The following is a 26,167-nucleotide window of genomic DNA, read 5'->3' on the forward strand; positions in this document are numbered from 1 at the left end:
TTAAAGTTCCGAACTAATCCCATGTGTAACAGTGCTTTGGATGAAAAAGTCATACAAAGCCAAAAACAGCAATTACATGATGTAAAAATATTCAAGGCTTTTATTTTGAAATTATTATTATGCTCCATTTTAAAGTTCCAAACTAATACCATGTGTAACAGTGCTTTGGATGAAAAAGTCAAATAAAGCCAAAAAGAGCAATTACATGATGTAAAAATATTCAAGGCTTTTATTTTGAAATTTTCAGTATGCTTCATTTTAAAGTTCCAAACTAATCCCATGTGTAACAGTGCTTTGGATGAAAAAGTCATATAAAGCCAAAAAGAGCAATTACATGATGTAAAAATATTCAAGGCTTTTATTTTGAAATTTTCAGTATGCTTCATTTTAAAGTTCTGAACTAATACCATGTGTAACAGTGCTTTGGATGAAAAAGTCAAATAAAGCCAAAAAGAGCAATTATGTCATGTAAAAATATTCAAGGCTTTTATTTTGAAATTTTTGTTAAGCTTCATTTTAAAGGGCCAAACTAATACCATGTGTAACAGTGCTTTGGATGAAAAAGTCAAATAAAGCCAAAAAAGAGCAATTACGTCATGTAAAAATATTCAGGGCTTTTATTGTGAAATTTTCAATATGCTTAATTTTAAAGTGTAAAACTAATCCCATGTGTAACAGTTACTGAGTTAAATCAGTTATATACAGCCCAAAGCAGCAATTAGTTGTAAAGGCCAGTTCAGTCCTGATCTGTTTCAACTGAGTATTCCACTATAGATAGAACTACAGTGATGCGTATTCGTAGTCCTAACCAGCAGCCAATAGCCTCTTGAGTTCCGTTGCTATGGCAAATAATGGTCTCAGCAGGTGTGAGCTCTGAGCTCTGAGCTGTCAAACACACAAGTGTGTTTGAGCAAACACACTTTACTGAAAAAAAGCATTGGAAACAAATCCTTCTTGTTCGGGAACCGTAATACATATTCGAAAAGCGTTTTAAGCGTATGACAGTTCAATGTGTCTTCTGCGATAGTCCCGAGATTCATATCTGTACCTCACTCAGAGCATTTACAGTGATGAGAGAAAGAAATGTTGTGCCCAGATATGAACCGAGATGGGCTGTCACTCTAATGTGAAGAAAAATGAGAAACTTTGGGTCGCTTAGAGGCAAATTGTGGACAAACCGTAACTGGTATCGACGAGCCGTCTTCACTTTCGAAGAGATCACAGACGTATCTACAAAATGAAATTTGAATGGCATTTCTAGGTGAATTTGTGACGACACAGCAAATCCTCAAAAATAGGGTATTTCTAGGATTTTTCCCATTGAGTTATAATGGGTTTTTTTTCGTAGTTTTTTGCGAATTATGTCGCCACGTTAAGCCCAAATCCCACCAGAAGTAATAGCTGGAATGGCGTGAATTTTCTGCAGGTTTTGATACCTCATTTGTAGGTGTGCACCAAGCGGTATGAGCCGCATTAACGGTTACGGAAGAAAAATAAAGAATAAAGAAACACTTTCTCCGACAATAGCAATAGGTTCCTGCCATTGCTTTGCATGGCAGGCCCCAACTAGAAAAACAAAATTTCTGAAGAAATTTAGCCGGGGCCTGCCAAGGCGCGCCCGTCTGGTTTGTGCCCGGCGTCGTCACGCTACAAATTGGCATCGACGCTAAAGGATGCTGCAATGTAATCAAGTTCAGATTTCTTTAGCCGAAATCTCTTTGCTTCCTTGTCTTTCGTTAGGCGATGAAATACGTTCATGTTTGGTTCGGTTCAGTTCTACTCTAGTGGGCAGACTGTACCGCAGCTGATGCGCTACAGATATTTCTCCGCTGATTTTCAGTAAAACTCTACAACGGAGAACCTGGAGGTTCTGGTTCGGATGAACAAAATAAACCCAGATATTTTATGTTTTATTATTTGAAATTATTGATAGGCCAAGCATAATGAAAAAAAACTCAGATCATGAAGTTATTTTATGTAATTCAAACAAAAATTATAATTTACATCATACCAAGCTAATATTATGTAGTTCTGCTGTTTTTCACTGTCGGCACAAGACGGCAGCTGAGAGTATCTGTATCCGAAGCAACTGATTCAGTGAAGTAGCTTAATATGCTAGTTCCGGTTATTTGTGGCAATTTCTGCAAGTCACAATAGCTCTAGGTTGAGGTAAAACAAAATTGCCTTATTTCAGCTGATCAGATTGATGTTAACAGAGATTTTGTAGCCTAACAGGTTTCACGAAAGCCAGTTAGCAAAGTGCTAACATGTGAACAAATTGTGGTTCCATCAAGCTAGCAGCTACGCTATCAGAGCCACAACAAAATATCCCACAGCAGTCAAACTTTTAAAATCGATCACATTTCTTAAAGAACACATTACATTTAACAACTGTAAGCAGTTCTAATAATATAGTAATGAAATTAAATAGTATATTTTATGGACATAACACAAACACTTCTTACCTTAACCAAGCAGTCGGAAGCAGAAAGCTCTTCTTCTTCTTTTTGTTTTTAATGGCGGTTGGCAAGCAACTTAATGGTGTGCATTACCGCCACCTACTGGTATGGAGTGTGGATCAGGGCGCAACTTAAAAAAAAACAAACACTAAATCCTTTCTATCAGTTTAGTTTTCTTAAGAAATTTTATGAAATAACATAAATATTCATGGGGCGTGCTGTGGTGGCGCAGGGGGTTAGCACGCCCCACGTTTCAGTTAACCGCTCCCCAATCTAAAGTCTTACATATAATCCTGTTACCTTCAAACATGTAATAACCGCTTTATTTATTTTGTGTTTAATTAATATCTTATTAAGTTTAAATGTCTCTATATCATATTTCCTAATTTATTGTACTTGCTTTATATTTTCCACAATTAATTATTACATGTTCTACTGTTTCCATATCCATACCACACTCACATCTACCTGTTGGATGTTTACCAATCAAATTTAAAGTTTTGTTTAATCCAGTATATCCAAGGCACAATCTTTTTTTTTTTCATACTTGCTCTTTTCGCTTTTCAGACTTACAATACTTCATTTGAGCCAGCTGGGGGAGACAATTCTCTGTTTTAGCCAGTAGGGTATTAGGGTTTTCAATGGATTTTCCCCATTGACTTATAATGGGGTTTTTTTCGTAGTTTTTTGCGAATTATGTCGCCATGTTCATCCCGAATCCCACCAAAAGTAATAGCTGGAATGGCGTGAATTTTCTGCAGGTTTTGATACCTCTTTTGTAGGTGTGCACGCAGCGGTATGAGCCGCATTAACGGTTACGGATGAAAAATAAAGAATTATAATAATAATAATAAAGAAACTTTTCTTGGGAGAATAGCAATAGGTTCCTGCCATTGCTTTGCATGGCAGGCCCCAATAATAATAAAGAAACTTTTCTTGGGAGAATAGCAATAGGTTCCTGCCATTGCTTTGCATGGCAGGCCCCAATAAAAAAAAATGAGATTCTGGGTAATAAATGTAAAGATTTCCAACCACAATCATAACATAGATCTGTAACTTTTCAATTCGGTTTACTTTTATAGCGGAAGATCACAAAAAATGTACTTTAAATGCAAGTATACATAATAAAAGAGTTAAATAGTATTCAGTCCAAAGTCTAAAATCAATTAACTCTATTCAAACCAAATCAATTTCTATAATCAGGTTAACATTTCTGTCAGTCTGATGCAATGCATATTTTGCAGAGGAAACTTTCCATTTTTAACAGGAAGAAACCTCCATCAGGAAGAAACCTGGACATCTGATGAGACCAGAGAGCTGAAATGACAGGAAGAGTCCAAGAACAACCACAGAAGGACTGTGGTCGGTTTAACCGACCTCTTCTGCAGGTCAGTTAAACCTGCAGAAGTTTATACAAAAGACCTCGGCAAAAGTCTTGATTTTTAGACTTTTGGATAAGTTCGGCTTCACTTGTAAAAATTGGCCGATCGCTGATCTCCCAAAATTAAGGAAATCAGCACCGATATATTGGCTGGGCAATAAATTGGTCGGTCTCAAATCACTTCGCAGAAATCATTTCAATTCAGTCACACATGCATTTCAATTGATTCTAGTTATCAAACAGTACATTGTGCTCAATTAATTAACCAGAGTAGATTAAAAAGTTTCTGTCTAAGGAAACTCAGCAGATTGTACCATAAACTGAAACCATAAAATCAGTTTGGAAACTTTAAAGCATTGACTTTATCCTCACCTAACTTTCTGCTTCCTGCTGTGCCTGCCTCAGTAGGCTTTACATCATTTTCTTCATCCTGTTGTATATTTTTCTAAGGTTGTAGTTCAGATATGTGTGTTTGAGTAATTGTGTCCAGACGAGAGAGGCCCACTGAGATTCTATGGCTGTCTTCTTCACTTCCTGCTGGCAGCTTCAAGTCAAAAATCTGTCAATCTGCTCAGTAGAACCCATGTTGTTTTTGGTCTCTGTGGCATCAGTGTTGACATGTCAGCCACTGAAAACAGAAGTACCAAAGCTCCATTCAAGTTGGAGACAGAGGACTGTTTGAGCAGTGGCAATAAATTACTTGTTTTTATTTGAGTATTTCTTTTCTTTCCAAACAACAACCTTAACTATTGAAGGAGTGCTAATGCAAATCGGTGCAACAGGTCATTAGTATAATGACAAAAACTGTTGTTCCCATAGAAAGTACTCCTTGTACAGTACAGTTTTTGACACGTCTGTCAATGATAAATGAAACCTGCATTTAAACTGGAGATATGATGTGTTCTTTCTGCTCTTTCTTTTCATTTTAATAGAAACTACCCCCGTCCCAATGTCTCTTTGTTTAGCTATGTTCTTTTGTGTTGTGTTTTTCTTTTGACACATAACATAATTATATACTTTTTACATGATATAGCAATCCAAAATATTACAGGTACTTTAATACATATATTATTTTATTAAAGCACCATTTGTTTAAGTTTTCTTCCGTTTTTCTCATATAAAGTACTCATAACTCAGTTCTTCTGGGGTTTAGTTATGAGTCTGTCATGGACACATCCATTAACAAATCCCACCACAACCAAGTACATTCTAGTTTTTCTTTTATACAAAAGTACTCCTGTGGTTAGCTGTCGGTTTCCTTGACCAAGCTCTTTGGCAGAGACATTGCTGCCATTAGCTGTGTCATTAGTTTTATTTTTTATGGAAAGTTGACCTGGCCCATCAGGTCATGTCTGCATGTATAATTAACAATAGTTACACCACTGTTGCCAATTTAGCAATGTTCTTGCTATATTTAGCGACATTTCAGACAAAAAAAATAGGTGTCGACCAAAATTAGAATCGGCAGGTAAAGCTGGTCAAGATCGGTAATCGGCGATCGGCCAGAAAACTGCAATCGGTGCATCCTTAAAAAAACTAAATGAAAATAATTTTTTGCATGCTAAAATGGTCAATTGCATTGAGGCAACCCTTCAAAATGTACGCCAGATTTATTCTCTGCAAAGTAGATAACTATTTTAGAATGCAATAATCGTTTTATGGGCAGTTGTGGCCTCTAAGCTCTCTCATCTGTACCTCCTACATTCTGTGATCTTTGGTGTTTTGGACAATGTCGTCATTGGTGTCTAGTGTGAGCATCTGCTGCCATGACATTTTGTCCAACTGTCCAAATATTAAATTAGCATGAAAAATTTCAGTTTAGAATGGCTGAAATATATTAGTAAACAATTATTGGACACCAAACAGTTCTTTGCGATATGAATGTTGCAGTCATTGATGTTGTGATGACGATACCTTCACGATATACCATATAGCCTTGTTCTCTAGTCATACTGTTGGAGACCAACATTGTCTGTAGGATGTAAGTTAAATTTATCAGTCTAGTCAAAGTGAACATTGTTTGCAATAGTCTTAGGTGGGAGGAGTGAAATGTGGGTGAAAGGTTACATCCTGAGTGTCGTGGATATGTCTTATTTAAATGAACATATGATCTCATTAATAAGAACTTCCAGCTGCAGCAGGATATAAATATGTCACATGTGATGCAGGAATAGAAAGCTAAGGTATTTTTCATGACCAATTTACTAGTGCATCTCTTTCCAACAACTAAAGTTGAAGCTTTAAAATGTCTAAGATCAAAGAAGAGATCTAAATGATCCCTCACTGAGTTGGCTTCCTTCACCAAAAGACATTTTGTTATAAAAGTCAATTTCAGTTGTTTTAGAGCGGTCCATGTGGAAAACACTCCTAATTGCTTTGTAAGAAATAAACCGTGTGTGTATTTTTTAAATTAACCAAGTGCCTTTATGCCCAAATTTCTCGGAAAGCGTGGAGAAAAAAGACTGAGACAGAAACATGGGGGAAAAGAGGGGAGGGAGAAGCAGGCAACCGCAGACACCAGGAGGCAAAGGGTTAAACAAGACCCCCTCGTATTTTCATGCATCTTCTGCTTTTGACAGATGAAAAATGTCAACTGTCCTGTTTGTATTTGCGAGTTTTTGCACTATTCATCTGCTTCATTAGTGCCTGCTGCTCCTAGCCCCTGACAGCTGCCGGCCCCCTGCTCTAGGAGTGAGTACACACACACACACACCCGCACATGCATAAAGATACATACCCACACAAAAACAGGAAAATACACACTTGCTCCTTTTTCAGACTGTGTCATCGCAACGGTTTAGATGATTGACTCACTCCCTGACCTCTGAGGCCCTGGTGTGTGTGCGTGAGCCTGTGTGTGCGCACCTCGCGGTGTGCGTGTGTGTGTACACGGTTCATTGATATTCGGGAAAGACACGCTGCACACGCATGCCTGCTGTCTGTCTAAGGGGAGTGAGCTGCTGGTGGCAGAACACACACACAGACACGCATCTCAAAAACCACACACACACAGCTGTATTTCAGAGAACTCCCCCTGATGTAGCACATTACTAGTTTCCCTCAGCTGTCACAACTAAAACATAATCCATAAAAATTACTCGAGACAAAACCAATGAACAATAATCTTAATCCTCAAAGATCCCCTTGATTTAATATAAAAAGTTAATATTATGGGCTCTTTCAACTTAATGTTACTAATGCAATAATTTGTACCCAATTTAACAAAAGAAACTCTACTAAGTTGGTCAAATAGCAAAAGAAAGACTAAATTATTGCACCCAAATGACTTTATTATGCACCTAAATGTGTGCCAATTATTGCCAATACAAAGAAAGAACAATCGCTCCTTTATGACTGGAAACATAAAGTACAAAATCTCTCCATACAACTCAGGGTAGCATAAGTCCAAAGCTCAGCAGAATTTCAAATGTGTAGGCTGGAGTTCAGACCCCACTGACATGATGTTGTTAGTTGTCTTCAATGGACTGTAAAAAAATAACACCAAAAAGTTATTTTCTATTAAACAATTTCTACTAAGTTGGAAGGTGTCTGACAAAAAAAAACAACAAAAAAAAGTGTACATTTCCTATCACTCTTCATTTTCAAAGAGCACAAAAACTAGAATTGCACCAATGAGGCTTTAACTGACTGATGGCAACTTCTAGTTTTCTTTGACAGCTAACCTGCTTATTCCAGAAAGGAAATTTTTAGAAAATCTTAGAAAAAAAAAAAAAATTTTCCCCCAAGATTAACAATTACCAACAGGATTTCAACAAATTTAATTTTTATTCAACCTTTACAGGTACAAACACTGTGTATTAAAGAAACAAAACATTGGTGCAAGGGTTATTGATTTATTGAATCCAATAGGAAATACACAGATAGGCATGAAATTATTCAGATTTGGATTTAAATTTGCCAGCATACTTCTTCTGATCAGGAATAGTATGAACACTTTGAAGCTGTCCGACCAGAATCCTAACTGGGCAGCCATTTAATAAAAACAACTGCTGAAAGTTACCTCCTGTAAAGTATAATAATAATATATGATCATTGAACCAATCTATGGCCATTATTTGTTCATATTGCATACAAAATATGTATGTGTTACAGACCATTACAGACCATAAGATATCATACATGATCAACCTAGCTACTGCCCTTCTCAGGATTATGCTCTTTTTTCTTCAAATCTGCATTTCTTTAGCTGTCTTAATTTGAAATTGAATTCTATTGAATTCTCTTTTTATTTTAAGAGAAATATAACCCTAAACCTTGCTGAAACCCACAGGCCACAAGTTTTAGCACAGAGTGCTTAACCTTTTATTATTAATACCTTAAACAGTGTATCTTTAAACTGAGGTTTGAAATTTTGATTCATCTCTTAAAAATACTCCAATAAAGCTCATCATCAAAACACAATCAAAGAGAGAACCAAAAAGACTATCCGTCTTTTTCAGCTAACTGGCCATGTTGTGCTCTCCGTAGCCTATGCATGTAAAACTGGCATGGCTACTTTGTAAATGTCTGGATGGGGGCTTTCCATTTTAATTACATTGATCCGGGTTTCACACTCCAGCTTCTCTCCCTGTACACCAATTAGGAAGAGCTACGAGAGGCAGCCATCTTCCTCCTCTTCCCCAGCCCCATCATCCCTGGAGTCTTCACATCCTAGGACTAAAGGGTTTCTCACAACTTTTCACTCATTTATGAACACACACATTACCGTAATGGCAAAATAAACACCTAAATGTTAACATGCTTTCATGATAAACATATATTGGTATACAGAATGTTTTAAGACACATAAAAAGTGAAATACTACTGTACAAGTGAAACCCGTGACTTCTTAGATGCTGCTGGTCCTTCATGAGTCTTTATGATGATATATTAATCAAAGTAACAAGTTACAATGTTGGGACAGTCATTAGGCATATACCTACACCCAGCGGAGCTATCAGTGCCCTACTTTAACACACTAAAAAGGGAAAGAAAGGGAGGAAGAAAGGGATGAGTGAGTTGAAAGCATAGAAATGTTAAAGTGGACTGAATCTTTGAAGAAAATCTTTTTAGGAATATGTTCACCAGAGCCAAACTTACTGCAGTCGCACTGAGTGGAAATATTTTAATTCTGAAAATTAAACATAGTTTAACATTTTTTGAGAAAAGAAAAAAAAACTTCTGTTGAAACGAAAGTAGCAAATTTTAAAAGCAAAACTATATTTCCTTTAGGAACACACCAGCTCTAACCTTTCACCCCTAAGACTTGCATTCTTCAAGCACTTAGAAAATATCCTTGATGGACGTCTAGATAACATAAAACTATGACTTTGTCCCACACTGATGGCATTCTGAATCTTGAACATATGAATGCTTTTTAGACCCTGAAGTGAAATTTAAAAATTCTGAAACCATTTTAAAATAATCAAGTTTGGGTTAATTTTACTAGTGATTAAAGTCTGAAAGGGAACTCTCTTTGTCAATCAAATTAATACTTGTTGTAACCCTGAATATGAAATATTTTAGCTTGGGGATAGGTGTATCGTCAAGGGCAGTTCCTTTTCCTTTATTGTCTTCAATTTAATTTGGTAGAAAAAAAAAAGTGAAACCAATTTTCTTATTTGCTGATTAACAGGATGTAGCAACTCATTTCCCAGAAGTCCTCTTCTGATTGGCTGATCAGGGTCACGTGACGACTCTTTTCCTTTAAGACAACAGAACAGCTGTTGGATGTGAAGAGGACTTTGTAGAATATGTGGTGGACCTAAAGATTAGGGTGATGGAAAGGAGGGCTTTCCACCTTCCCACAAAAGGAAACAGCAAAAATAATTTTCCACTTTCTTGAGAGATGCCTGTCTCTGATAGGGGTGAGCAATATGGACCTAAGGTTTTATTACAATAATTTGCGGTATTGTAGTAATAAAGATAAACGTGATGACGGGAACCATTTACAACATCTGCTTTAGGTAATTACATGACTCTGTGTGTCACAACTATCATAGCCCCACTAACACAAATGATGCTCCTGAAAAACATACTCATTTGTAATGTGCTTCTTTAGGAGATTTAGAAGTCTGAACACGGTACCTTTATTTTCAAGTTTATGGGTGTTAATGACAATAAAGGTAGTTTAAAAATCATTAATTAGAATTTATTGTGACAGCAATAAATCAAAATGGTTATCATAAGACATTTATCACAATAAATTATTCACAAAATGATAAAGGGCCACTCCTAGTCTCATAAGTAAACTTATTTTGTTGATCATTTTAAATCTGAATCTAGCAGGGGCTTGAATAATTATGAGATTAACCTTACATTAATATAAATTACATTAGAATATTCAGACAAAAGGAAAAACATGTTAAGACTGAAAAAACAGGGCCTCAAACCTTGTATGCAGCAGACTACTGACATGTTTTAGAGAACAGAAAAAAACGTTATAAGAGCTAAACAAAGGGAAACCGCAGAGGCAGCTCATCACATGCGAACGCCAGATGCTGAGAACTCAGTATTTTGGGGTCTCGTAAAACCAACACCAAAAACAAGGCGGGAGGGAAAGGCGGTGTGCAGGAGGTATGAGACATGGGCACAGTCAGAGGTATAGATGCTTTGGTTTCATACAGGAAGGAGACACATTCCAGAAAATCTATTCAAGATATTTTTCAGCTATAAACCGTAATGCATCTGTATGAACAGGAGTGTAAAATGCATCTCTCTTTACAGAAAACACAGTAAGTTCGAGACTTACTGATCGAATTGCATGGGGGTATTGACCAGGACCAGGCGTCTCCAGCTTTGCTCGGTGCCATGTGACCAACCTTGTGATTTACTTCCTGGCACTCCATGGGAGACATCCCAACAAGCACCCCTGTTTAGCACGCCATAGTAAGTTTGGGTGAAGGGCAGAGTGCAGGGTCAGGGGATGTAATAAGGTTGGACATGAAGAGAAAGGGATCAAACAGAATGGAAGATGAAGATGGACGCAGATACAATGGTGAGGTATTGACGGGCAGACCCTTCGGACCTCAACTCAACCCCCGGGCGCAGGAATGAAAAATGCAGGCTCCCTCAAACGGAGCCGCTTCACACACAAGGAACGAAAATCCCTGCACTCATTCATAGATGAGAAAACGCACCAAGAAAAAAAAAAAAACCCAGCGCAATCTTCATTCCCAACTGTGCTTTCGTAGTGAAATCAATGAGGAACAAAGGAATCAGAAGTGGATTTCTATGTGAATTGCCTGGAGGTTAAGTGAGGAAAAGAAGGCATGTGGAAGGGAACTTTGCAGAAGTTAGAGTAGAGCAGAGAGGAATGAAGGCTCACGTTCTGAGAAAGAGATACTCCGTACTGTGGAGCCGTCTTGCTAAGAAAAGAGCGGAGCACGAGCCTGTTCTTCAAAGAGAATATGCATGGTGTGGTGAGTACTGCTCTGGTAACAATACGATTGTAAAATCTTTATCTCCACAGGCTTCGTGCATGACTCACCTTGACCTGATGGGGGGAGTTCTGTGTCTGCTCTTGTACCTGTAACAATTTCTCTCTGAATGAAACCGCCCCATCATTCTCTTTGCTACAGCAATCCATAACTCAACTCTCCCCATTTGTTATTCTCTCTTTCTACTTTTCTACTCTTCTGTCTCATTTCGTTTCACTCTCATGACTTTTTCTACCTTAATGCCCTTAACCTTTTCTACTTTTCTTTAGAGATTCCCATACTTTTTCACCCTACATCTCCATGTTTGTCTCTGAACCTCCTCTAGGAGCAACAAGTCTCGAGTAGTTTTTCAATTCTGCTCTCCAGATCCCTTCTTTCTTTTTTCCTCTCATCTCTTGGTCTCATTTCTTGTGGTTTACTCCAAATTCTGAAAGAAAAACCTCCAAACTGAAAATAAACTATTTATATCATGTTTAAAATTGCACAATGAAAGACAAAATTAAACATAATTTGATTTTACTATGAAATTGCACTTAAAATATTGATACATTGTGAGCCTAAAAACTAAACCTGACTGAAAGTTACAGATAGGCTTTAAAATTCAAAGACCCTATGCGTTCTCATGACTGCTTTACATGGAAAAGATTTTGCAAAGATGACCGATAATCTCAACCTGTGCTGTAGAGAGATGCAGCACTGATATAACCCTGAAATCGATTGACCGGGTTTCGGTTTTGCAACATTATAATGTTGGATCACTGAGCATACGTTAAAATGAAGATGCTCATCACAACCCTGATGCTAATTGCAGGAAAGGTCAGAGAAAACTATCTGCTGAGGACACAGGGGTCTTTTGGAGTGCAGAGGGCGCTCCTGAAGGCGTTTTTCTACTCTGTGGTGACATCAGCCACCTTCTATGGCGTATTATGTTAGAGCAGCAGCTTCTCCACAACTAAGAGGAAGCTGCTAGACATGCTAGTGATGAAGGCCAGCTAGGTCCTTGAATGCCCCTCAACCAAGTGCAGGTGGTGGGAGACAGAAGAACTTTGGCTAAAATAATTGGATAATTTATCCAGCAGAGATGTTACTGAAATGGAAAGCTCCTTCAGTGACCGACCGCTGCATCCTTGGAGCACAAAGCAGCATAAGATCTTTCCTCCTTCCTCCTAGCAAACTGTTAAGACTTTATAACAATCACTACTCTCAAAAACAATCAATACATGTTTACAACTCTGCTGTTATTTGAAGTTTTTCCTTATTTCAAATAACATCGTTGCTATTTTTCCACATCCCAGCAGATGTTATAGTATTTTCAATTTCTTGTAAAATGTCTGATGATGCTTTTTTCCAGCACAAAAATTCAGAATTAGTACATTTCTTTAAATTACCCCATCGAGCCTCTATTCCTATAAAGAAAAAGAGAGTACTTACTGTACAATTTCTTATTCTTTATACTTTTACCTTAGTTAAATATGCATGTTGCATTTAACTCACTGCTGTTGCACCAGAACTTCTCCACTGCGGGACAATAAAGAATATTTCTATTCTATTCAATTGTAAAAGCACACCATGGCATACAGAATGAGACAAAATGAACCAACACAGAGGAACAGGAAGGTGGAACTTGATGAAATTTTAAGGAGGGCATAGCGATATATCCAGCTCACTAAACATGCATTTCTAAGATAACTGAGAACTTCCATTTTTGCTTTTATTAAAGAAAAATGATTTATCAAATCACACAATTTGCTTTAAACAATCTGTAACCAATGTAAAATATTTAAATCCAGGTTTGACCAGCCCACATGTTGCTATTTTGTTGCAAGTCTATTTGTAAGGTGGTCTTAATGCCCAAAAATAGCACTTAAAATTCTTGTGTTTTGTGATTTAAAAAAAGCTGTTTTTTTCTTTTTTTTTTTTTTTAATTTTTATTCTTTAAATCTAATTCTTAGATACAGTTTTGACGTATCTAAAAGAGAATCTCTGTTCAGTGTAGATTTCTCCAGTTCAAGTCTGACCAATCTAGTATTTTAGATCTTGAGCTACATATAAGTTTTTAATAGTCAAGCACCACTTCCTTTCTTCTTCCAAATTAAGTGTCAAGTTAAAAGCCCTCACCTTCATACCAAAGACTCAAAATAATAGCATAAACTCCATCAGACAAAGACCCTAACTTCCAGTATTACATTTTTAGTTTGTGAGTAAAGTAAAACTTTTTAAGCTTGATTTCAATGTGATCTGATTTTTCTGAGTTAAAACGTGGGTCAGCTAAAACGCTTGTTTCTGTCTGTTTTTTTTTTTAACCAGGAGAGAAGTTGTTGCACTTGCTGCTTTGTTCGGCTGCTGGTGTTTCGCACCACAATTTTCACCATGATGCATCTGTGAACTTATGCCCTGCAAGCTGAGCTCAAACTTCTTCCTCGCTCGTTCTCCACCTCTATGCCTGAGGCATTGTGGAGAAGGTGCAGTCAGTGATGCGTTGAGATGCCGCTCAAACCATCACAAACTCATGGGAGTTGGGAGACGAAGAGAGGAAAATGTGGGCAGGTCCTAAGTCAACAATCTGTCTCTGAATTTGGGCTCATCTGTGAGTAGTGAGGGCACAGAGAAGCTGTTAAACAGTAAGGTTGGACTGACTGTTGTCCACATCCAACACTATTCTTCCTCTTACTCTTCCCCCCTTTGTTCGCTCTGCGGTGGGGTCTTCTGCTCTGTTTGTCTCTACTCACTGTGGTTCAGAAAAAAAGCCCCGCAGCGTTTTGCTCCCGACTAATCAAACTAGTCAGTGTCACCGTGCAGCCTTATCTAAAACACATGGCCATGTCAGTTTCCTTCATTTAAAAGCTTTTCAATGTTCAGCAGGTTCTACAATTTAAACAAACGTCAACACAGAGTTTCAGGGCCTCCGACGGCACAGAAAAAATCCAAAACTAATATTTTATACATAACAAGTAAAGAAATCTGTAATGTTACTGTTGATAACAAATGTAAATAAAAATACTGTGGTGTAGGAACATACATGACTGTCAAGTACAGTGCCATATGAAAGTGTGCATACCCCTCAAAATCTACAATTATTGTTTTATTGGCATTTCTGGTTATAGGACAAACAAAAACAATCATATATCCCCCTTTCCTCTGATAATCCAAAATAAAATTCAGTGGCTTCATGAGCCATTCAGTAAATCGAGTCAACTTGTGAGTAATTTAATCTCAGTATAAATCCAGCTGTTCTGTGAAGGATGCAAAGTGAACAAACAGCATTATGAAGACCAAAGAACACAGCAAACAGATCAGGGAAGAAGTAGAGGAGATATTTTTAAAAAAGTAGATGTTTGGGTTATAAAATAATATCCTAGGCATCTCTCAGAAAACCATCAATCCATCGCCCAACAAAATGACAGAATGGGTAACGAGACAATAACCAGAGAAGCACCCAAGTAGATTATGGTAACTCTGGGGGAGCTGCAGGACAACTGTTAGTCATGCACTCAGCAAATCTGGCATTTATGGAGGAAAGGCATGAAGAAAGTCATTGTTGGAAAAAATCCATCAGCAGCTCTGTTTGCAGTTTACCACAAGCCATACAGGGAACAGCCAACAGGTGGAAGTTGCTCTGGCCAGATGAGATTGAAATTGCATTGTTTTTGGCCTACGAGCAAAGCGCTACATGTGGTGGTAAACTAGCGCTTCACTTCAGCTCAGTTCTTTATTGTCCCACATGGGGAAATTTGGTTCACAGCAGCAGTCAGACAGTCGAGGCATAAACCACACACGTCAACACAAATACCACACTAAATAACAAGAAATAAAACTGTGAAATGCTCCAAAATGTTCTAAAATCTGCCAAGTTTAGTCAAAATTAATTAGGGGCTTCAAAAGCTCTTGGGACAAAAGAATATTTCAGCCAAGTGCATCCTATAGATGGCAACCTGCACCTCTGACTTGAAGGGAAGAGACCACATTTCTCTAAAAGAGGATGGTCTCTGCTGGCTGGGACGCTTGCAGACTTTTTCACAATTTGTCTGATATCAGACAGAGAGCACGGCCAATTATTTTGTTCTTATCTTTTAAGAATACGTTGCTAAAATAAGCAGTAGACAAAATAACTAATCTCTAATCAGCATTTTATCAATGTCAAAAATATGTTACCATCTTAGAAAATACTGCCTGTGCAGACTTTTATTGCAAATCACTGCAGAGTGTTGTTCAAATTTGAGAAAACTGTTAAAAATTGTTCCTAGGTATCTGAAACTGTCCAAAATTTTCACTGGAGATTCCTTGAATATTATTGGTACAGTAGGGTGAGTGAGTTTTTCTCTTCATGTCATTTATGGGCCATATTCAACTTGAGACAACGCTCATCACACTACTTCATAAAGTAGTAAAGAACAGTTCCATTTTGGATCTCTCCATCCTGCAAGCATATTGACTACAACAGTGTCATCTGCATACTTCAGGAGGTGTTTGTTTTAAAAAAAAAAAAACACTCTTGCCGTCATTTATGTATAAAACATACAACAAATTCAACAAAAAAATATATTCATGCACTACTTTATGTTGGTTTATACAAATAAAATCCAAATAAAATTCATTGAAGTTGGTCATAATAATGTAAGAAAGTTTAGCTTTTCTTATTACAGTGTACAGTATATCCCAAGTATGCAGGGTTTAAAATGGCCTGTCTGTTGATGTGCATGTTTGAATGTGTGTGTTCCTCTGTCACTCCCTCCTTCGACTGTAAGGTGACAGAGTGTGCACATATTCCAACAGCTTACCTCGTAGAGGAGGCATCCTAGCGACCAGATGTCAGATTTGAAGTTGTAGCCGTTTTCATGTATCCTCTCTGGTGACATGTAGTAAGGGGTACCCACTGGAACACAAAGACAGTGAGAGGGAGGAGGAATGGAGCGAAGGGGAGACGAAGACAAATAGAAAGAAATAGGCAGAGGGATAAAAAAAAAAAAAGATAGTATTAATATGTTGCAGTAAACAATAAAAACAAAACGATTTTAGTCTATATTATATAAAAACATTTGCCTTTACAATTTATCACTTTTGTTCCATTGCATACCTCGGTGGCATTACACAGAACCAAACCAAACATAAAGCCATATATACACACGTATGTGTATATACATACACATGTACAGAAATTATACCCACACACATAAATCAGTTCCCATTAGTGAGACTCCATAATGATCTGAAACAGTAGTCAAAGCTGGCCCATTTCCAGTTCTGGTTTTGAAACTCAAGAATCCCCAACTGCCAAGGCGGATGGCAAAGCTCCAGGAAATCAGACCATCACCCAACTGGACCCAAAGAGGAGGCACAGCTCCGCTTCACATCCATGACGCACTGCAGGAGGCTTTGGAAATTTGCTGTTTTCTTAGCAGACTTTGACTGGCTGTTTTTATCATCTGCTTTCCGTTTACTGTGAATTCCCACGTAAAAGTCTATCAAGCAAATCCAGCGGGGGCATTTTATTGATCACATATGGTTAGAAGATGGAAACTTCACCAAGTTCTTAGGCTTCTTTTACATCCACTCAAACAGCAGCACGAAGGGTGGCTCAGTAAAATATAAACGTAATCTGTAGGACTCACATAGTCAACGTAACCGATGACGACTATTATATGCAAAATGTCTACATCAATGTTTTTACTCAACACATCATGCTCATGCACTTATCTTTTATTTAAACTTTTTTACAAAAGTTACAGACTCCTGTCTGCAGACGTTTGTGTGTGTGTGTGTCGGGAGGGGGGGTGTAGGCGTGTGCGTGTGTCTGCAGGCAATCATATTAAACTGTGTTTGAAATGCAATTTCAAAACAAACATGGTGGAAAAAGCATCTGATTCCATGTCAAATGAGCTGCGTTAGTGTAACATTTCTTCTCAAAAGTCAAAGTGGTCTATAATATACCAAGTGCTTCAAGTCAGGGGATGATAAACCGGGAAAATTTAGACTTTCTATAAGGTTTGTTATGGATTATAGTAAAACAGCCACTGTGCAGGAGGAGCATCCGAAGAGACAAAATAATCCTGACAATAAAGGCAGTATATGTATATTCTTATAATGTTGAACACAAATTATGAAGTTATTCTCTTCCGTGTTTTCCTCTTGATGAAGCATTTAGACCAGGGACGGCCAGAGTGCGGTCTGTGGGCCACTTAAGCCCTTGGAATGACTTTGTGCAGCCCCTGACCTCAGACTGAAAAGTAGCACAACTGGGCCTAAAACCACAGAGAGTTGATATAGATGGAAAGATTTTGTTTTTATTTGGGGTGAGATTTCATATCTGTGTAAAATGGAAAATTTTACATTGACACAAAGTTTTTGTCTTAATTAGCTACACATTTTGCTTTTATCAAGGCAACGTTTGGCACAGAGTGACCCATATCCTTATCTTGTTGCTCAGAATAGAAATACAAACCTAGATTTAAAAAAACAGTCAACCCAACTCAAACAAGGTATCTTTCTTTTAAAAAACCAAAGGTGTACAACCCATTTTATGTTTCAAATCTACAATGATTTACAGAACAGCGCGTATGCTAGACAGGTGATGGAACAAATAAATAGGCTGAACAATTAACCAGGTGGTCTCAGCTTAATAAAATCATATTAATATATAAAACAAACAGTAAAAATGTATTTTTTTCTAATACTCAATTTATTTATTGCATATAAATATTAGGACATGATATAAAAGGTAGTGACCAAAATGTGGCATTAGGAATAAATGTTGCTTTTCTGTCTTTATTAAAAGCAACGAGTTACTGAGTGACATGTTTTTGATTGAAAGATGCTCAGAATCCAGAAAGACATTTCTGTACATTTTCTCTCACTGGTTATATCTGGACTTAGGTAAATGTGCATTAGTTGTTGAGTTTACAGCTGAAGAGAGCTGGTGTGTGTGAGCATCCCTCATGCTGAAGCAACTCAAGAGATAAGTCAGCTTGGATAAAAATATCAAAAGAAAAATGTTCAAAAACGGGACTGAAATTTGTATACGCACAGATAGTCTCCAAGCTATTCAGCACATTAAACGGTCTAACGGAGGTCAAATTATAAACTGTAATTAATAAAAGTTTAAGGGAGAGGCATTAGACTCGACGTCTACTGACCTCAAAAGCTAGCACTTTTAAATTTGGTGAAGATCTAATTGGGTGGAGAAAATCAGCTTTAATCTTAGATGAGTGACTCTGAATAAAAAAAAGCGTTATATGTCATTCTGAAAATAATCAGTTTCCACAGCGGCATATAGAGGAAGAAAGGGAGGAAGAGTAAGAATACAGGGATTGCGGCTTTAATTGGTTATCAGGTTTTCATTGTAGTTTAGATACATTATTGGCTCTCTGGCTGTGTGTGTGTGTGTGTGTGTGTGTGTGTGTGTGTGTGTGTGTGTGTGTGTGTGTGTGTGTGTGTGTGTGTGTGTATTAACACCCATGTTTGTGTGAGAGCTCTGTGAGGCCTCCCGGTGCGGTCTGAACAGGCTCCCCTAACATCCATTATTAGTTGATTAAAAGAATCAGCCTCCCTTATGCTAATAGTTGCATAAAAAGGGCTGCAGCGTCGGGCTCAGGCTCCTTTAGTGAGCCGAATTAAGGACACATTATTTATTCATGCAAATAAATTGAAAGTCATGTAGGGATTGATTTCCATTATAGTGAATAGCAATGACAACACTGTTTTCACTGCATAACGGCTTAAGTGTTGTTGAATGGGAGGTGAGATGCCATCGAGTATAAAGAACGCAGCACTTCTGAACCCCTGCTGAGCGTACAGTGAAATGAACAAAAACTTGTCTTATTTGAGATTCACTCATTGATTTGATGCCATTTCCTTATAAACTTTAAACCTAAAGCTCCAACAAGACTATTTCAATGTTTCAGACGGAGTTTCCATTAATAAACCTGCTTTTATCTGCGCTCCATTACAGCTTTCACTTCGCAGAATTTTGAATCACAGTCGAAGGCGATGAATTAATTTTCATTCAGACTTCTCTGTTTGAATCCAGGCAGCAACACACAGTCAGACTGAAATGGAGAAAAATATTTTGAGATGTTTTCTGCTGCAGCTCTTTTGTTGTTGTTGTTTATTCTTTCTACACATCCATCTGAGCCATCACCCCAATTCAACTCTGTACCAACCTCTTCTTTCTTGATTGCATGCCTTTAAACCTTCCAACAACACATACTTTAAAATACAAGATGAACTCAGGGTAAATTAGAGTTATAAAAAAAATACACATAATATAAATTCCATTTATAACGCACCGTTTCAGAAAGAGAACATTACACCAACAGTTAATGATGGTGTAATCCGATCATCAGATTGTGAATTTAGCAGAATTATCCTTAGCAGACCAACAACTCCACCACTAAATGCCTAAAATAACCAAGTGGCCTAGTTAAAGTCTGGACTTCAATCTGACTGAAATACAGTGGTATGATCTTACCCAGGCAGTTTAGCTTGAAAACCTTCTAATGTTGCTAAAATAACAAGTCTATAAAAACAAAAGTGACCAAATCTCTTTCACATTGATGTAAAAGACTAATCGCAGCTCATCACAAAGCTTGAGGGCAGTTCTTGCAACAACCAGTTTGGTTTAGGGGACTTTTTCATAGAGTTTGGTTGGTCTGGATAGATCTCTTCCCCAACTTGTTAAAATGATTTATAAATCGCATTTTATACTTATTCAGGTTATCAAACCTTCCAACATTATATTCTTGTTTGAAGCACACGGGAAACTGTTCCTTTCCCATCAGATATTCTGCTTCATACTTGTCCAGGAAGCTTCTGTTTTCCACATTTCATTTGGCCATTTTTGGGAGAAGTGGTCCAATGTGACTGGAGTAGCATGAGCAACAGACGATGTGGGTTCTGACTGACACAGCAATGCACTAAGATTTATATTAGCACTTTGTTGTAGCATTGGCTGGAAACCATTGGTGAATGTATGTGTATATTGCAAAGTAAGAGAACATGTATTTATAACAAAGCACCTTGGAATAGATGTCACCTACAAATACAGTCAGATGAAGAATATGTCAGTCAAACAATCACCATGTTTTTTATTAGAGAACATGGGTGTGTTTTAGTACATTTTTGTTTGTTATCATTTAAAGCACTCCACACCAAATGAATGCAAAAGGACACACATGCTTATTTTTCAATTAGAATGGCTTTAGGTTTCCAGTGATATGGTAACATTGTAGAGGGGAGCTGTAGATAGTAAACTATTCAAGGTTTTTGAAATGTGTTGTGCATTTATTATTAAAAGATAACATTTCTATCTTTTAAGAAGAGATAAAAAAATTTCTTACTTTTCTTTTGTGAAAAGTAAGAAATTAGCATTGGCAAAGTGTTAATCTCAGACTAAGATTAGCACTTTGCCAAGACTGATACATTTTATGAAATAGTTAAATTCCCCACAAGGGACCATTAGACGCTAAATTAATTATACTATGTTCAAACTGTGGTACACTGAGTATTTAATATGTTTATTTTGTATTTTCACATTGTAAGAAGATACTCAACTTTAACCCACCCTTTATTTTATGTTAGGTTAAGTAAGGCCTGATGAATTTAAAGACACAAAATTTAAACTTCTATTTTGTTCTATTTTCCTATAAACAATGATAATGTTTGACAGTGAATTATTGTACCCTCATCGAACGCATTTAACAAACTGCGATTTAATCTACACTAAGACCCCTGGTGTATGTTCAAACTAAACTGAGGGTGTATCAGCACAAGTCCATATCTGTACAGAAGACAAAAAGGGTCTCTTCTCTGTCTCTCTCAGTGTGTGTAGTGTTTTAGACAGGGGAAAAAGAAGTGTGCATGTGTGTTGGTGTATGTACCGAGAAGCAGCTGAGTTGAAAGCCTTGGAGCTGACAGGCTGTAAGCCTGGACCTCCATCTCAGCTCCACCACCCAACTCCTCTGTTCAGCTGGGTGGCTGGGCTCATTACAAACCCACGCAATGGCATGCATACACACTGCGCTTCTGTGTCTATCTCTGTGAGGTCATTGAATGACATAATGCAATCCCCTGCTCCTTTCCCTTCAACTTCAGCAGATGACTTCAACCTTCATCCTGACATTTCTCCCACCCGTCTCACTAAAGTCAGGGCTTCATTTGCAAACAGCCACCTTATGTTTTTCACAGGAAGAGGAAGAGACAGAACGTCCTCACTTTTTAAAAATGGGCACACTGGAATGATCAAAAACTAAAATCTGGTTCCCACAAAAGCAGTCAGACACAGATATAAATACCTATCTCTCACCACTCCACCACACAGCTTTTCTACCCTTTCTTCCTCCTGTGTTTCCTGCCATTCTCTCATTTTACTCTGTTCTTGACAACTTCTTTTTTCTCCTCTTTTTCGTCACTTGTCACACTCCTTTCTTCTACCTGAGACACTGTACATTTTTTTCACTTTCTCTCTGTCACCCCTTCTTCTGTTTCTTACGCTCATTTCATTTTTTTTGTACCATATTGCCTCTCTCCCTTTCTTCCTCACTTTACTCTCTCTTTTCACTCGCTTCCATTCTCCCAATTCTAGTTTTCTCACACCTTCTCCCTCTCTCTCCTTCACCTACGCCGTCATATTTCCCTGACTAAAAGTCAAAGCACCAGAGGGAGGGACAGCGGGAAGGAGAAGTGACAACAAGCAAGGCACAGAAACAGCAGCAGGAGAGAAGGTGAGGTGACAGAGAGAGACAGAGAAGATCTGCTGTTTGAAACACACAGTGAGAAATGTCAAGGGGAAAGCCAGACGGAGGAGGAGGTGGGGGGTGAAGCGCTCTGAGTCTCTTGTGTCGATAGGTCATGGTAACCTACAGACATTATCAGCTTTTTCCAGTCCAAGAACGTCCACAGATATCTGGATTTGGTAAATACATTTACACATGAATTGAATGTTGTCTTTTTTTCTTTTTTGCGTATCGGTCTAAAACAGAGAGGCAGTGGAAATCAGAAAAAAAAAACCTGACAAGTTCCTCCTGATGCTTTAAGTATTGTCTGTGGAAAACAACATGCAAATGAACCCAACAGTATCAAAACTGTTGTTACTGACGGGGAAAAAATCAACAGTTAGTTGATTTTTAAGTGGTTTAAGTTTTAAAAAACAATGCTTTTTATGATTCTATACAAAAAAAATAATACATAAGCATTAACATTTACCATGTTCAGTGCAAAAACCTGCACTAGAAAAAAAAAAAATCAATCTCCACTGATTCAGACTCACTGATCACCTTGACCACACTTCAGGTGGGGCTGCCTGTCCTCTATCAGCCTAAAGAGGGTGCTGTGGACTCAGCTTTTAATGAGCAATCACACACACGCAAACACATTTTCAATCTTCTCTTCTGGCACTGCAGGATGTTTGGTTGATAGAGCTTCTGTTTTAGCTGGTCATGTGACTAACACGTTCTCAAAGTCTGAGCTGCTGTAGCACTGGGGGCTGAGAATAGCACACAGTTTGAGGTAATAACAGTTCGACACGGGAGGAGACACGGTGTGAATGGCATCCCAGTTGTCTGTGGAATTTGTTTTACTGAGTTTTCCAGTGTATGAAGTTGCAGAAATGTCCAGAGGGACGCTGGGTAACAGCACAGCTGATAGAACTCCAAGTGTCGAAACTGATATCTATCAGATTTTACATTGTTTTCTGACATTTTAATAATGTCTGAAGTCTGGCACTTTGGAGCCGAGACTGGAAATTACATGTGAATCTCAATAATCATCTGCTTTTTCAGGTGTGTGTATGATGAAAAGTATTTATATACAAAACGTCAGTAAATATCGGTTTCACAACAAAATTTAAAATGTGGGTATTTCAGACAGTGAGGTAGAGAACAGCAGTCCTAATATTCTTCTCCTTTTTCTTTGTCTCTTCGATACTCCAAATCTAGAAAATACTTTATACCTTTTCAGACTCTGCGGGAGCAATGATTAAAGTGTATATTACAGAATATTTCTTATGTCTTGTAGTTACCACAAATACATTATAATCTTTTACTACCATCTAGAAAGATTGTCACGAGGCAGTCACATTTTTCACACTGGAATTTGCTTAAAGTAATGTGTGCAAACATACGTATTTCACCACACAACTTCCGTATTCTGAGGGAAGCATTTTCAAGTTTAAGCTGTAGAAACCATTATGTTCAAATATGTTGCAACGACAGCTACTTTTTGCAATGCAATGCTCTTCTGGGAACCATGGGTTTTAACATCCATAAGACTTTTTTGTTCTAACTAAACACTGCAGCAGAACCAGCACAGCTTGTCATTGTAAAAGAACTTTCTGACAACACTGACGAAAAAGACCCAAAAAACATCCTGAGTATGAGCTCAAGAAACATGACAGGGCTTAAGGTGTTGACTTGGGCCAACCTCTGACTTCTCAGATCCCTACAGGACATCTCTGAGACAGACAAGAACAAGCCCAGTCCATCGAGACCACATTCTGCAATAGTTGGCACCACAAGGCTATAAAAACATACATGTCAACACCATGTCCCATTTAAGATCATGTTGTCCTGCAAATATCAAATGAATTTTAATGATGGATGGAGTTTCTGCAAAAGCAAAACATTTGCGTTCTTCCAGATGTTAAAATCTGGTTAATACAGGCGGAGATAAACAATTTACGACATGTTACTCCATGTTCTTATTTGGTAAAGAAAACCGAGTCATTAGGCTTGAACACTGTGTAAAAAGTCAAGTACACACCATAAATCTAGAGGCTGTGGAACTAATTTTAGCAGCTTCAAATTTAAGAGTCTTTTGTTTGATCAGTTCAGTTTTTCACCTTGCCTAGGCATCAATGGCTTGTATTGCCATTAATAATTAGAAAAACATTGATAGTCCGCTGGAGATGGACCCCCGTGACCCTGCAAGGATAAATGTGTGAAGACAATGATTGATGGATACTGTAAATCCCACTGGTTTTTCACCTTGGAACTAGAATGAGTTCATCTTAGTTGTAATGTTGTTCCCAGATTTGGCTTTTAAATCCAAGACAAAGTGAATATAACTGGGATTGGCCCTGGACTTTAATAGATCAATACAACACTCAACGCAAAAAGAGTCCGAGCTCCAACAGTAAGTCAGAGATCTCAGGACATCGACTATGACTTCTGCATTCTTTCTCTTAGATGTTCCTTATTTACCTGGGCTAAGGACTGTCACCTCTTGATAAAACACACTGACTAGCAAAGGTGATTTTGGTTGAGTTTGGATGATCTTAAGTCCAAATCCAGAGCAGCAATCTACCAGGAAATTCAAAAGCGATTTCTGCTTCCTTCTGCTAACAAGCTTTATGAAGATGCTGATTTTATTTTGCAGCTGGAACCGCTCCACAGTCAAAACTAATTCAGTGACTGCTCTTGACTCACCAAAAACATTTTTATTAGTCTTGTGCAAAATTGACATTTTTGGAGAAATAAAATTTGGGGTTTTATTCGCTGCAATCCACAATCATCAAAATTAACAAAAACAAATATAAGAAATATATTGCCATGCTGTAAACAGTTCTATTTCTCCATACATTTTTGATATGTTTAATTAACTGAGATGCAGCTGTATAAAAACCCCGTACACAAAGAAAAAAACAAAACAAGACCAAAATTACATAGCCTACAAAATCTGTTAATTGTAACAGGTTCTGAGTCCCAGATTAAAAGCAAAATGTGAGAAGAAAATAGTAAAACGAAATTTTGCCCACTTTTTTACTGTGTCCGCACCCTAATTTATTTGGGGATTTCGTGCAGCAACTTTCACATCCTTGAAGGAAAAATAGGGTGTTACAGGATGTTACTTCCTACCAGTGACTAACCGGTCCATCAACATGAACAATAGCCATGATTGTAGAGAAGGCTAGCTTGTTTTATTACACCCGGTTTAAGTAAGACCTGTGTGACTCCAGCCTCAGTCCTTAACGGCGTCAGGGTCAAAGGTCAAGCTAACAGGAAGCAGTTAAGTGGCCAATGGCAGAGCAGGACTAAGTGCTGAGAAGGCTTGATGACTACATGACACCAGACTCACCATGCCTAATGAAACACTGGTGGATTAGAAGCTCAGCATGCATACTTATGTGTAGACTGTTGTGAATTACCAAGAGAGTGAGCAGCAGTTGTTTTGGAGCTGAAGAATCTTCCCAGTCCCAAGTCTCCCAGTTTAACCACACCAGTAGCTGTGATGAACACATTGGCTGGCTTGATATCTGAGAAAAGAGAATCACAAACAAAATAAATTCTGAAAAATAGCCCAATTTAATTTGGCAACCGTTTTTTTTTTGGTCAGCACACAAAACAGGCACCTGAATAAGAGACATTAAAATATCATTTCAGTTAATGTGGGCGTTAGCAAGCTGTTTTCTGAAGTAATGGTAATGTGACCTGCCGAAGCCTTTGAAATTTACAGCTCCCGTATAATTGTAAGCAGCTTTTGAATAGGCCGTCTCTGCTAAGTGGCTGTTAGAGCTCAGAGCTCAGGGTTCATTTGTGTCCCTGTGTCCTAATCAAAGTCAGCATTAATGGAAATACATCACCTGTAACTGAGAGGGTCTCTGAACGAGCAGCAATCTGTGCACATGAATCCAGAATGAGACCTCATAAACAGAGCACTTTTTTTAGATGATGTGCTTGTTAACAGCTAGACTTTAAGCCTGTCAAGGTGCTAGAGCAGATAACAGAGATTTATTATTATTGTTTGACTTTCAGATTCGCCTTTAGCCAAGTTAAAAGGTCGGGTAAACAATTGTTTCACTTTCTGTTAACAGGTTGCTTAAGTAGTTTTCTTCTCATCATGGGATTCGGGGGATTAGAGGTGAATAAGAAATCGACCTGTGACCAGAATAAGACAATTTG

General features: G+C 37.9%; 1 protein-coding gene across 1 annotated transcript in view; it reads right to left on the reverse strand.

The window, feature by feature from the left end:
* The window catches only part of nek7 (NIMA related kinase 7), an 84,872-nt gene that overhangs the window by 11,725 nt on the left and 46,980 nt on the right, over positions 1 to 26,167 (reverse strand). The window contains exons 7-8 of the mRNA XM_023339830.1: positions 25,414 to 25,521; positions 16,058 to 16,152 (exon numbers count right to left, since the gene is read on the reverse strand). Coding sequence (XP_023195598.1) covers positions 16,058 to 16,152; positions 25,414 to 25,521 — 203 coding nt within the window. The remainder of the gene's footprint in view (positions 1 to 16,057; positions 16,153 to 25,413; positions 25,522 to 26,167) is intronic.

This window comes from Xiphophorus maculatus, chromosome 9 (genome assembly GCF_002775205.1).
Source record: "Xiphophorus maculatus strain JP 163 A chromosome 9, X_maculatus-5.0-male, whole genome shotgun sequence".
Lineage (NCBI taxonomy): Eukaryota > Metazoa > Chordata > Actinopteri > Cyprinodontiformes > Poeciliidae > Xiphophorus > Xiphophorus maculatus.